The sequence below is a fragment of the Mauremys mutica genome, chromosome 1 (genome assembly GCF_020497125.1).
Source record: "Mauremys mutica isolate MM-2020 ecotype Southern chromosome 1, ASM2049712v1, whole genome shotgun sequence".
NCBI lineage: Eukaryota > Metazoa > Chordata > Testudines > Geoemydidae > Mauremys > Mauremys mutica.
Window position 1 is genome coordinate 95,201,405 of NC_059072.1, and position 12,009 is coordinate 95,213,413.

The following is a 12,009-nucleotide window of genomic DNA, read 5'->3' on the forward strand; positions in this document are numbered from 1 at the left end:
CTCATCACAGTCCAGCAATCAGCTCTGTGGTAAATGAGCTGAGAGGTGTCAGCCTATTTCCTAGCAGGACAGAGGCTCCATATCACCAAACCGCCATCACCACGCCTGGCTGTAAATTGCCCTCTGATTGGCAGTCTCAGCAGGGAGGCCGAAGACCAAATGAGCCGTGGGAGACTAACTCTCCTCTCACTCCTAGCTTTGGTCTCTTCAGTGAGGGCTGAGGTACGTCGGCAGGGGTCAGTTTGGTGCGCAAAGCTCGCCCTGCTGTGTTCGTACAATCCCAGTGTAACGGGGCGAGGAAGAGAGCTGCCCAGCAAGCAGGGTCAGTGGGAGCTTGGAGAGACCCTGAGGAAGCAGTAGAGAGAATCGACCCCCTCTGCCTACATGCCTTGTGTAGCTACTCGCACTGCCATCCACAAAACCCTGCCCCGGCCCGGCTTGTCCTACCCACCTGCCTGGCTGTGGGTCTCCTTCAGCTCCGCCAAGACTGTGTCCAGAGATTCAAGAGACTTCCGGTGGTACTGAGCTTGGATTTCCATCAGCTGCCAGACAGATCACAGGCAAACACAGCTTTACTCGGCACAGCATCTCTCAGAGACACTGGGTCCCAGGGCATTTGACAGGGATGGGCACTTTCAGATGGGACGTGTGATGCAAAAGAAAGTGGCGAAGACGGAGCGGGAGCAGCAGGGGAGAAGCCTCTTTTGCCAGCAGTGGCAGGGTGGTGGGATGGGACCGAGAAGAAGCCAGAGCAACATGGAGACCCTAGGGGACTTGTACACAATGGGAACGAGCTGGGGGTGAAGGAACAGCACAGAGGGGCGGGACTTACTTTGATGAAGTAGTTAGCATAGCTGTCCTCCTTGGTGGAGAAGTGATAGAGGTCAGCCATGTACTCATCCTGGAGAGGAGACAGAGCGAACATTAATCTTCTCCTCAGCACCACCACAATGAAGGGGCCCCCATCAGCCCTCATCATTAACCCCGCCAGTCCCCCAGACAGTGCTCCCATAGCCAGATCTGGGCCATGAACACACGGCAGGCTACATCAAGAGATGCAGGGGGTCTTACTGGTGTTTGGAGCAGAAGCATATGAAGACAGCGCCCCAGAGGAGCTGGCTTGTTAGATTTGGGGTTACATGGGTCAGTGTTCACATTCTCCCTTCAGCCACCCCAGGAAATAAGTCTCTATGCTTCTCTTTGTTATTATGATTGCAGTTGAGGCCTCAGCGACTATCAGGGTCCCGTTGTGCTGGGTGCTCCATGAGAGACAGTCCTCGCGTGGAGGAGCTCACCATCTGGGTTGACAAGACAGACGTAGGCAGAGAGGAAGGCAGGGTTGTCACCCCCAGGGACCAGAGGGACAGAGAACTGAGGCGACTTATCCAAAGTCCCACAAGGAGTCTGTGGCAGAGCTGGGTGCTGAATTCTGATCTGCAGAGTGCCAGGCCTGTCCCTGAGCCACAAGACGGACCTTCCATTCTACAGTATGTTCCTCTTTGCTGCAGGTTTCTCTGTTCTATGGTGAGCACCCCACCAAGCTCTCCTGCAGCAGCTTTACTCTCTGATCACCACACTGCTGCTCTAAAGCCTTTACTACTCTATTACACTGGGGCGTGGGGCTGGCACTAGGGTCTGCCGGCTGTCTAGCCCCTCTGGAGTCTGGGACACAGCCATCTTACCAAGGCCAGCACACCACTGGTGCTGGCTGCATCTGGACCAACCCTCTCACTCTAGACAGAGCTCTAGCCTGTAACTAGTGACTGGCTCCTGGGGCCTCCCGGGACACAACCGCTGGAGGTGAGTGGGTCGTTGCCCAGCTCTCAGAATGAACCCAGACCTGGCCTCCTTTCCCCCACTTGGTATCATCAGCTTCCCCTCCCCAAAGAGGGCAGACTCGTTTTCCACTCGCCTTACACTGCTCCACCCTTCGCTTCACCTCCTCTTCCTCTTCCTTCAGGTTCTCCAGTTTGATGGCAGCGGACGACCCCCCAGGGCCGGGGCCAGCACCAGCACTGTTACTGGAGTTCTTGACAGCTTGGTTCAGCCTTTGGGTTGCAAAAGAAGAATCAGGCCCACACCCTGGAAGCCTGATGGCATTTAATACCAGGGATGCGGACACTTCAAATGGAGAGGCACAGACCTTCCAGCCCTCTCCTCCATCCACATCAGAACTCTGGCCGATATGTAAATATGCCTAGAAGCAGCAGGGTTGCCCCTCTCTTTCCTCTTGGCAGAGCATTTTCTTGAGGGTTAAACCCTCCATTTCTGCCCCTGGCACAGAATTTGCTCATTCAGAACGTGTGAACACAGAGAAACACACACACCCCCACCACCACTCCTGGAACCAGGACCTGTCCTCCTAGGGGCATGGACATGCAGGCAAATAACCCCTGCACCAGCTGGAGTCACCCATACAAAGAAAGGCTGAACATTTTGCTGCCCCAGGTGACTGCCTGTTCTGATTGTATAGCAGAATCCACAGTGTCTTTAACAGGAAGGGACTTCACAAGTGCACACTGCATGCACCTGGACTCATCCTTGCGTGTCAGGGACTTAGACCCTCTCTGAGGGTGCAGCTGTCAGCTCCACCCCCTCAATCCCCACTCTGAGGGGGCAATCATCTGGATCACAGCTGCAACCCACCACTCTCCCCTTCGCTCAGTACCTGCTCTTGATGGAATTCCAGTCCGAGATCAGCTTCTGAAGATTCTTCTTCTGTTTCAGGATGACAGGCAGCTCCTCCTAGCCGAGATTGGATGAAGGAGTTAGTTACAGATCCTACTCCTGTGCTGCCAGGAATGGCTGCATTTGTGCTGCATTTGTACAATCACAAAGAGAGAGAGGCGAGAAGGTGCAGGGGAGAGCAGAGGTGGGGCAGAGAGCACAAGCAGGCAGGAGAGATGGAGGGAGAGTGAGCAAAGAAGGGATGGGGAAAGCAAAGGTAAGAGAGAGAGAGAGATCAGGGCTACCTCACTCAGTTTATTCAGAGGCTGTAGGACGTCTCTCTCTAAGGTGATTTCAAACTCAGACAGGACTTTGGCCAGCATGCTTTGTATGAAGCAGCTCATCTCTAGAGCTCTCCTGCAGGAATGGAAGGGGAGAATCACAGCAGGCCCCAAACACCCTACCCCTCTCCCCCCCAGGGGTAGTGCACCAGGGAGGCAGGCAGTGCCAATCCCAGCACTAGTTCCCAGATCCTGCTGCACTCGGAGGTCGAGAGCACAAATCCCCCAGCGCACGTGCTCAGAGGCGGGGTGCCGCCCTGTGGCTGGCAGTGTTAACCTTGACGCAAGTGCTCAGAGGCTCAGTCTGGGAGCATGAACCCCTGAACCAGTGCCCTGGGGAGTGTGCACTGATTGTACCAGATGCACTGATACTTTTCAGGGCTCTTCCCTGTGGGCACTTACCCGAGGCTGGAATCGGTGTCCAGTTCTTTGAAGCTCTCAGCCATAGTGATGGAAAGAGCCATCAAGGGCAGCTTCTTCTGCACAGAGCCAAGGAGAGAGGGGGTGGGGGGGGAGGAAACAATGAGCAGACAGGTCAGATCCTCCCTCCCACTTCCAGTGTGGGAGTGACACCTTCAGCACCACAACCTGCTGATGGCAGGGCCAGCCAAGGAAGTGCCACCTCACACAGGACACATTTCACATCTGTCCCCACCTCACAGTCCCTCCTCAGAATCCTAGGGAGCTGTACCATGGAGGAGGAGATTACCCTGAGTGGGGTGTGATTATTCAGGGTCAGGACCCCTTCGCTCTAGGACAGGCATAATACATGGGAGGTCAAAGTACTGTCACATCTGAGGTGAAAGGTTCTGCATCTTATTCCTCTGTGCATACAGTCTCCCAAACCAGCTCAGAACCCATGGCAATTTAGAGGAGAAAAGGTCTTTTATCCATTCCCCAGCCCCCTAAGCGCTGTAGTTCCAATCTGGGAGCAGATCAGGACCAGTGACTTAGAGGAGAAACGTTCTCCATTCCCTTCCCAGCCCTCGGTAACAGCCAGTCTCACCCCAAGGCTCTAGCAGAAGCAGTGATCTAGCTGTGAAAGTTCAGCATCCACTTCCCCATTGCCACCACCTCCTGATCTCTCCAGAGCACAGACCAGACCTTCCACGGTGGAGGGGAATAAATGTGACGCTGTAACACTCAGGTTTCAGGCACTTTGCACCCTTGAAGCATCTTCCACCCAGCAGAGTCTCACATGGAGCGGCTGGGCAGGGTTGCTGGGGGAGGGGCTGACATCCTCTTCATGCGTAGGCTGAAGAGGCAGCTTGCCAAGGAGCGGAGCAGAGGCACTTACCACTCGTTTTTCCATGTCTGCACCGCACTGCCCCTGCAGGCACGCCTGGAGCCTCTTGGACACATTGTGCGCTGCCCGTTTGGCTGGCTCGATTCTCTGCTCAATCTGGAGAGAGGGAAGAGACTGGGAAGCGGGTGGGGCTGGGCTGGGGGATTCCCTTCCCCAGCCACCCCTCAATGTATCAGGTTCCAGGGTCGCCTTGGGATCTCTCTGCTGGGGTTTCCTAGATGAGAAGGCAGCTGTGAATTGAGGGAAGAGAACTTCCCTTCTTCCGGGGGGCACAGGGTGACCTCCTCTGCCTCTTGACATCTATCCATGTCACTCTGGTGCCTCCCCTGTGTGTGCGGGATCTGGTGAGGTGTTGTGTCCCCATCCCACACCACTGCCAGAGAGGGATGGAGGGATGGACTCTGAAGCCTTGCCTACACTACTGGTACAGCCCGTTTGCATGGTGACCCTGTTCTACCACCGCTTGATCTTGGTAGATGTCACATAGTTTCCTTAATGTGGTTATAACACGGATTTGTCTGATCAACACAGGAAAAAACCAACCCATGTTCCAGCGCGGCCAGGCTGTGTTGTAACTGGGGTCCCTAACGTGGCTAGAGATAAGGCCTCAGAAGCAGAGCTAGCATGGGAGGCAGGGCTCGGGCTTGAGGTCAGCTCTGTCCCCCACTGATGTAATCAGGGAGGCTTGTTAGATGTGAATTGCTTTGCTACTGTAACTTGACCCCTCTGCCTTCAGGCAAAGAAAGAAAAAACTCTAACAAGAAACATTTGTCCTTTTAAAATTCTGCTGTGCTTTTAGTTCAAAAATGATCCCACCACTCTGCCACCATGTCAGGGTTCCTTCCCCACTCTGAACTCTAGGCTACAGATGTGGGGACCCGCATGAAAGCCCCCTAAGCTTATTTGTACCAGCTTAGGTTAAAACATGGTACGCTGCCACCACCAAGTGACTTATCAAGAAACAGGGAAAGGACCACTTGGAGTTCTTCTTCCCCCAAAATATCCTCCCAAGCCCTTATACCCCCTTTCCTGGGGAGGCTTGAGAATAATATCCTAACCAATTGGTTACAAAGTGATCAAAGAACCAAACCCCGGGGTCTTTGGATAATGGAAAAATCTGTCAGGTTCTTAAAAGAAGGATTTTATTAAAAAGAAAAGGTAAAAATCATCTCTGTAAAATCAGGATGGAAAATAACTTTACAGGGTAATCAGATTCAAAGAGCCCAGAGGAACCCTCTCTAGCCTTAGTTTCAAAGTTACAACAAAACAGGGATAAACCTCCCTCTAGCAAAGGGAACATTCACAAGTTGAGAAAACAAAGATATACTAATATGCCTTGCCTGGCTGTTATTTACAAGTTTGAAATAGGAGAGACTTGTTCAGAAAGATTTGGAGAACATGGATTGATGTCCGGTCCCTCTTAGTCCCAAAAGTGAACACCCCCAAAAATAAAGAGCACAAACAAAAGCCTTCCCACCCCCCCACCCCCCCTCAAGATTTGAAAGTATCTTGTCCCCTTATTGGTCCTTTGGGTCAAGCGTCAGCCAGGTTACCTGAGCTTCTTAACCCTTTAGAGGTAAAAGGATTTTGGTGCCTCTGGCCAGGAGGGATTTTATAGTATTGTATACAGGAGGTGTTACCCTTCCCTTTCTAGTTATGACAGAGGCCTATCACCCACTGCTGCATTCCAGGATGCAGAAAAATCCAGGTTGAGGCTGCCCTGTGACTTTGATATAAACACAGAGAGAGAGGAACTCTCACGCAGACACACCAGATGTTCGCCCGACATGCAGGCACAGGCCCACACATGCCCACGGACCGAACCCAGGCCTTACCTGCAGCAAGTCTTCAGTCAGGAACTCGGTTGTTTCTTGGGCTCTGGGGAAGAGGGCGTGGGAGAGAGAGAGAGGTTTATTACACTTGGTGACCTCCAGCCAGCCTCCTCAGGAGGGAGGGCACTGAACCACAGCTGCTCTGGGTTGGTCCAGGGGGATGGGAGATGGTGGGTCCTGGGTCACCCCATCTAAGGCTGGGCTTGACTAAGAGGAGCTTTCAGGTGGGCCCACGGGAAGCGAGTGTGAGGCATGGGAATGGCTCCCACCCTGAGAGCAGAGGGGGCTGGGACTCAGGCACGGGGTGGAGTGATAGCACTGGAGGTCCACGCTGGCTCCCTCTCAGCTGAACAGGGGATCTAGGCCAAGATTTTCAGAAGAGTCTGGTGATTTGGGGCTCCCCACCAGAGACACTTGATTGTCCGGGGGTGCTGAGCTCCCGCCCCTAGTGATCAGGGCCCTACAAGACGTGTCGGGGTTGGATACCCAAAAGCACTAGGCACTTGGGCAACTCTTGGCCCCAGTTCTGGTTCTTCTCCTCCTCCTCCTCCCAGGGGCTGCCCCCAGAGTCCATCCAATCCAAGGTCTTCTTCTTTCAGGGACTGTGCCCAGAGTGAAGGGCAGGTGAAGAGGAGAAGCAGCAGCGGGACGGTGGGGTGGCAGTGATTAAAGAGGGCTGGCAGTGGGATCCCACGTCAGGTTGAGGAAGGGAGGCGCTGAGGTAGATCCGTAGCCTGTGAGGGGGCCTTGTAGCTGGGTTGAACAAGCTGATGCTCTGTCAGGCCCTAATGAAATCTCCTGGCTGGACACAGCTGGGGACCCCTTTAATGCAGAGGATGTGGGGAGAAGAGAGGCACTGCAAGTGCCCATGTCCTTACACAGGGGGAGGGGGAATTGAGGGAGGGGACTGCTTTGGGGTAAGGGGAGGGGGAGGAGGGAAGAGCTTGCAGCAGCATAACCTACTGCTCCCAGTGAAAGACCCACTCGCCTGGCCTGGGGGCTCAGGCAAACAGTGAAATGAGTTTAAGCCATTCTCAGCCTCTTGACATTAAAAAAAACACCAATGTGTGTGTGTGGGAGTGAGAACCGAGACGAGAGAGCCCAGCCCTGCCAGGGCTTTTCAAGGTTTTGCAAGAGGAACAATTGGACAGAGAGAAAAACAATCAAGCAGAGGTGGCACTGGGCTGGGGAATGGCAGGAATGGAAATACAGTTAGAGACCCAGAGAGGAAAGGAGAGCAGGGCATATGCCCGGAGCCCCCTCCCTTCTCATCAACCTACTGAGACATTCCCCGTTCCCCAGGCTTTTCTGAGACACTGGGGGATACAAGAGGAAGCTCCCATAGCACCGTGTGGAGGATTCAGCTCCAAAGGGGGCCTCCAGCCCAGGAGGGAGAGAAGCCTTGGTAGGGAATGTTCCTTTCTCTTGTTACTCCTTTTCCTGCATCCCTGTTCCTCTCTGCCCCAATGGGGACTGGTGGATTCCCTCTGCTGCCGACTTCTACACTTCCCTGGCCCCACCCCGTGGCTGCCATCCTGCTGCACAGAGGGGCACAATGCGACAGGCTCTCCCTGCCTAGCCTGTCAGGCTTAGGGTCACCACCTGGCCTGATAATCATGGGGCTGAACCACACCATTGAAGCTGAGCTTACAGGGCAATTTGGGGTCTGACTGGATGGAGGGGCCCCGCTGCTTGGTCCAGCAGGACAAGTGGAGCCAGGCAGCAGCTCTTTGTTAACCTGGCTTTATAAATGACCAGAGGGAGTCGCTACTGAGCAACATCACTGCGTCCCTCCGGCTCTCCCAGCCAAGAGGGCCGAGTTAACCAAGTCTCCCTGGGGGTTAGCTAAAGCTTCCCCACAGCTGGGGCTGCTCTGAGCAACCCTGGCCCCCTTCCATGGTCACTCAACCGCAGGGCCTCGGTGGTCATCACAGCTTCTTCCCCGGCTCCGGGCCAGGAGCGCGTCCGGCCTTCGACCTGCTGGAAGGCTGGGTGGTGGTGGTGCAATGCGCTCCGGTGCGGCTTCCTGCCCTCCCCGGCAGCCCTGCCAGTGGAAAGCTGAAGGGCTCGAGGCTGGGTCCTTACCGTCCTGTGATGCCGGGATAGGACAGCTGCTGCCGCATCCGATTAAACTGCCGCTTCATCATCTTGGGAGCGGAGCAGAGAGCGCAGCACCGACCGCCCCCACGAGTGGCTTCCCCTGCTCAGCACCAGCCAGCTGCACTTGTCATCGGAGGAGCCAAAGCCCGCTGCCTCTTCCTCCCCGCTGCGCTTCTCGTTACTTCCCTCTCTCCTCTCCTCTCCTCCCTCCCCACTTGCTGTTTTCTCTCCCCCTTTCTCTCTGTTCTGACTTCGCTTCAGACTCCCGCCCTTTTCTCTCCTCCCTCCTCCGGTTCTCTCACTCCTTCTTGCTCATTGGTGTCCTGCCTCCCTTTTCTCCTCTAGCTCCTTCTCTCACTTCTCCTTCCTTCTCATTCTCTCCTCGGTTTCCTCTCTGGTCTGGCTCCCACCCTCACACACCCCTGTCATTGCTGAGCAGGTACGAGCAGTCAGTGCTCCTGTTGCTGCTCTCTGTTCCTGTCACCACCCCGCAAGTATAAATAACTTCAGCCAAGCCTTAAAGGGGAAATATTTTTACAGCAAACACGTAACAAGGCAGAACAAGCATCCGCCACCGCCTAACCAGAGCGCAGGGCCCACACACTCTCCCTCTTGTTTCCCACACTCTGTCTCTACCGGTGCTTATTTTGCCTTCCTTACGCCTTGTCAAACGCACTCGGGGACTCAAGCAATTGATCCCACTAGCTAGAGACAGGCACAGAGTGGGCAGGAGGCATGTTAGGTTCCCAGCAGCTCTGCCAACGCACCTCAGTCATGACCCGCAGCCTCCCTGCTGTACCTGCCCTGGAATCCCTGGCCAGCTCTGCCAATGCCCTTCATTCCTGGCTTTTGGTCAGATGAAGAGTTTATTTGCCAAAAAATGCAGTTTTGGTTGACCCCAAAGCATTTGTGAATTTGACACAAATTCACCAAATTGGTTTGGCCATTTCTTTTTTTTAAAACTGAGGTGCTATTCATAGAATGGGGGAACCCCAGTCTCTTCTAGCCCTGTGGTCAAGGTGCTCCCCTGGGATATGGGAGGTTCAACCCCTCCTTGGCCTGAGGTGAAGAAAGGATTCAAAATTAGTGCTCCCACCCTGCAAGTGAACATCCTCACTGCAGGGCTATGGGATAATCTGGGGTAGTCTCTGCTCCTGCTCTCCTATTGAAGCTGTTCCACTTTGTATAAATAATTAGCCATTGGAGCATGGACTTAGCCATTGGAGCATGGACTTGAACTTGGTTCTTCCATTACCTAGGTGAGTGCCCTAACCCCCATGCTGTTTCCTCCCCCTCCCACATGACTATCCATTGTTATTCATTATGGCAACTCATGGTCATGCATAATGACAATGACTAGACATACCAAGGGAGGATGACTTTTGTAATCTGGTGGTTAAGGTCTTCCCGCGGGATATGGGAGACCCAAATTCAAATCCCTTCTCCACATTAGGAAGAGAGGGGAATTGAACCTGGCACTCTCACCTCCCAGGTAAATGCCCTCACCCCTGAACGTTATAAATGGGTGAAATTTATAAGGAGTGCACTTTCTTCTCCTGTTTTGTGAAGCTTTCTAAAGGCCTGAACCAAAACGTGTTGGGTCCAACACCGTGTGTCATGCACCCCAAATGGATTTGTTTTCAATTTGCTGACTTTTTCCTGTGATTGCAATTTTCAGATTTGATTCAAGCCAAACCATCATTTCCCCTGAAACTATCAGCAAACCATCACATCAGTTATGCACCCAGCTCCACTCCTGACCTGCTGCACTTCCTGCTATTCCGGTCCAGTCCAGCCCCACACCACACCCACAGGTCTTTCACCCTCCTGCCCTGAACTAGCTGCTATTCCTGTCCTGCCCTTGCAGCACCCCCGCTCTGCCAACACGCCCCCGTCCTGGCCAGAAGCAGTCCCTTCTGTTACAGCCATGATCTCCTCCCCTCCTCACTCCTGTTGTATGGCCCCTCTAACAAGGCAAGGATGGTCATTTTCTATGTACAGCACCTTGCACAATGAGGCACCAGCTAGGTGCGGCTGTAGTAATACATGATAGCCCACTGCAGTCCTGGGAGATCTCCCCCAACAGCTGTCAGTGTACCTCATGCCTGATCTGCAGCTCCTGAGAGGGTGACCAGACAGCAAGTGTGAAAAATCAGGACAGGGTGTGGGGGGTAATAGGAGCCTATATAAGAAAAAGACCCAAAAATTGGGACTGTTCCTATAAAATTGAGACATCTGGTCACCCTAGCTCCTGCTGCTATTCCTGTCCTGAGATCCCCACCCCAGTCCTGATCTGCAAGCCCCTTGCCATTGCAGCAAGGGGCCTGTATTCTGCACCCCCAGAGTGATAATAGTGGTGCTGCAGGCTTAGGCTGGGTTCCTAGGTGTTGCATGTGCACCCTGTAGAGAGGCTGTGGCAGTGGGCTCACCACCGCTTTATCTGTAGGGTGCACTGCAGCACCTCCCACTCGTATGTCTGCAGCAAACCAATGGCAGGGGACCGCAGTGTTGCAAACACCCTGCTCCAAGCACAGTGGGCAGCTCAGCACTTAAGCTGTCAACTCTGCAAACTCCCTTGGTGCCTTCCTCTGCAGAGCCCAGCCTCCCTAGCCACAGCCTGCAGCTGCAGGGCTCTGGGACATGTGGCAACCGGGCCCAGTTCTTACCCTCCCACTGACTTTATTCGCATGCTCGAGGGAGACAATCTGTTAGACCGGGGATTTCTTTCCCTGCTGCGAGATCATCCCCAAGCCCCCCAAAGCCAGGAGCAGCCCAGCCATAAAGAGACTTAGGGAGGAGCTGTGGCCAGCCTGAATGGTCAGTAAGAAAGCACAAAAGCTGGGACAGGAAGTGGTCAGAGAGAGAGAGAGAGTGTGTGTGTGTGTAAAGAAATACACTGTGTAACTGTCAAGGAGGGAGAGAGGCAGGAAGATGCGGCCCATCTGACACCGTCCACATGCATGGCCCAGGACTAAAATAAACAGCACCCCTGAGCCCTTACATGGTACTCTGCGCCCAGAGATCTCATTGAAGTAGTGTCATCATCCCCATTTCCCAGATGAGAAAACTGAGGGGTGGTCACCCAGTACCCCAGAGCAGAGCTAGGAGCAGAACCCAGGGTTCCTCGCTTGCAATCCAGTGCCCTAGAGCCCACACCATACTTGATCCACAGGGGTTAGACTTTAGGCAAACAAGAGTGAGGTTTATGGACAACAGTGGCCAAAGACACCAAGGCAAGGCAAGCCAAGAGGGAGTCTCTGTGCTACTCTGTGGGGACCATTGTGACTGCCCCTTCCCTCCCCGACTCCTTAGCCAGACTCCACAGGGATCAAACCCAAAGCCCAAGAAGCTGCTTGCTGAGCTTCTGCACTCAGAGACCCTAGGTGTAGGGGCAGTAGGGGAAGCCGTTGCACAGAGGGTGGAAACCCCCAGCAGGGGGCACTCCTGCCCGCTATGGGATCCATTTCACGAGGACTCCCTGCCACTCCTGGACTGGGAATGAGGATCCAAACCACCTGTGCACCATGGACCTTGGTAGCCACCCTAGCTGGCATTTAATGGTGGGAGTTGGCAGTAGGGACACAGCCCTCGGACCAGCCCCACTATCTCAGAGACACAGGGCTACAGCAGGGATGGGGATGGGAAAACCCCACCCTCAAGTTGCAGCCGACCGTTACTGCTACTTCCCAAAACCAGCCATCTTCCCAGCCCCCTTGGGAGGCCAGCGGGGCCTCACAGCACAGCGTGTGACAAGACGCACTGC

At 54.2% G+C, this 12,009-nt stretch overlaps 1 protein-coding gene across 1 annotated transcript in view; it reads right to left on the reverse strand.

The window, feature by feature from the left end:
• Positions 1-8,701, reverse strand: part of SH3BP1 (SH3 domain binding protein 1) — a 28,638-nt gene extending 19,937 nt beyond the window's left edge. The window contains exons 1-9 of the mRNA XM_044979697.1: positions 8,232-8,701; positions 6,150-6,192; positions 4,306-4,410; positions 3,411-3,487; positions 2,973-3,084; positions 2,669-2,745; positions 1,913-2,048; positions 833-901; positions 452-542 (exon numbers count right to left, since the gene is read on the reverse strand). Coding sequence (XP_044835632.1) covers positions 452-542; positions 833-901; positions 1,913-2,048; positions 2,669-2,745; positions 2,973-3,084; positions 3,411-3,487; positions 4,306-4,410; positions 6,150-6,192; positions 8,232-8,293 — 772 coding nt within the window. The 5' untranslated portion in view covers positions 8,294-8,701. The remainder of the gene's footprint in view (positions 1-451; positions 543-832; positions 902-1,912; positions 2,049-2,668; positions 2,746-2,972; positions 3,085-3,410; positions 3,488-4,305; positions 4,411-6,149; positions 6,193-8,231) is intronic.
• Positions 8,702-12,009: the final 3,308 nt, after the last annotated feature.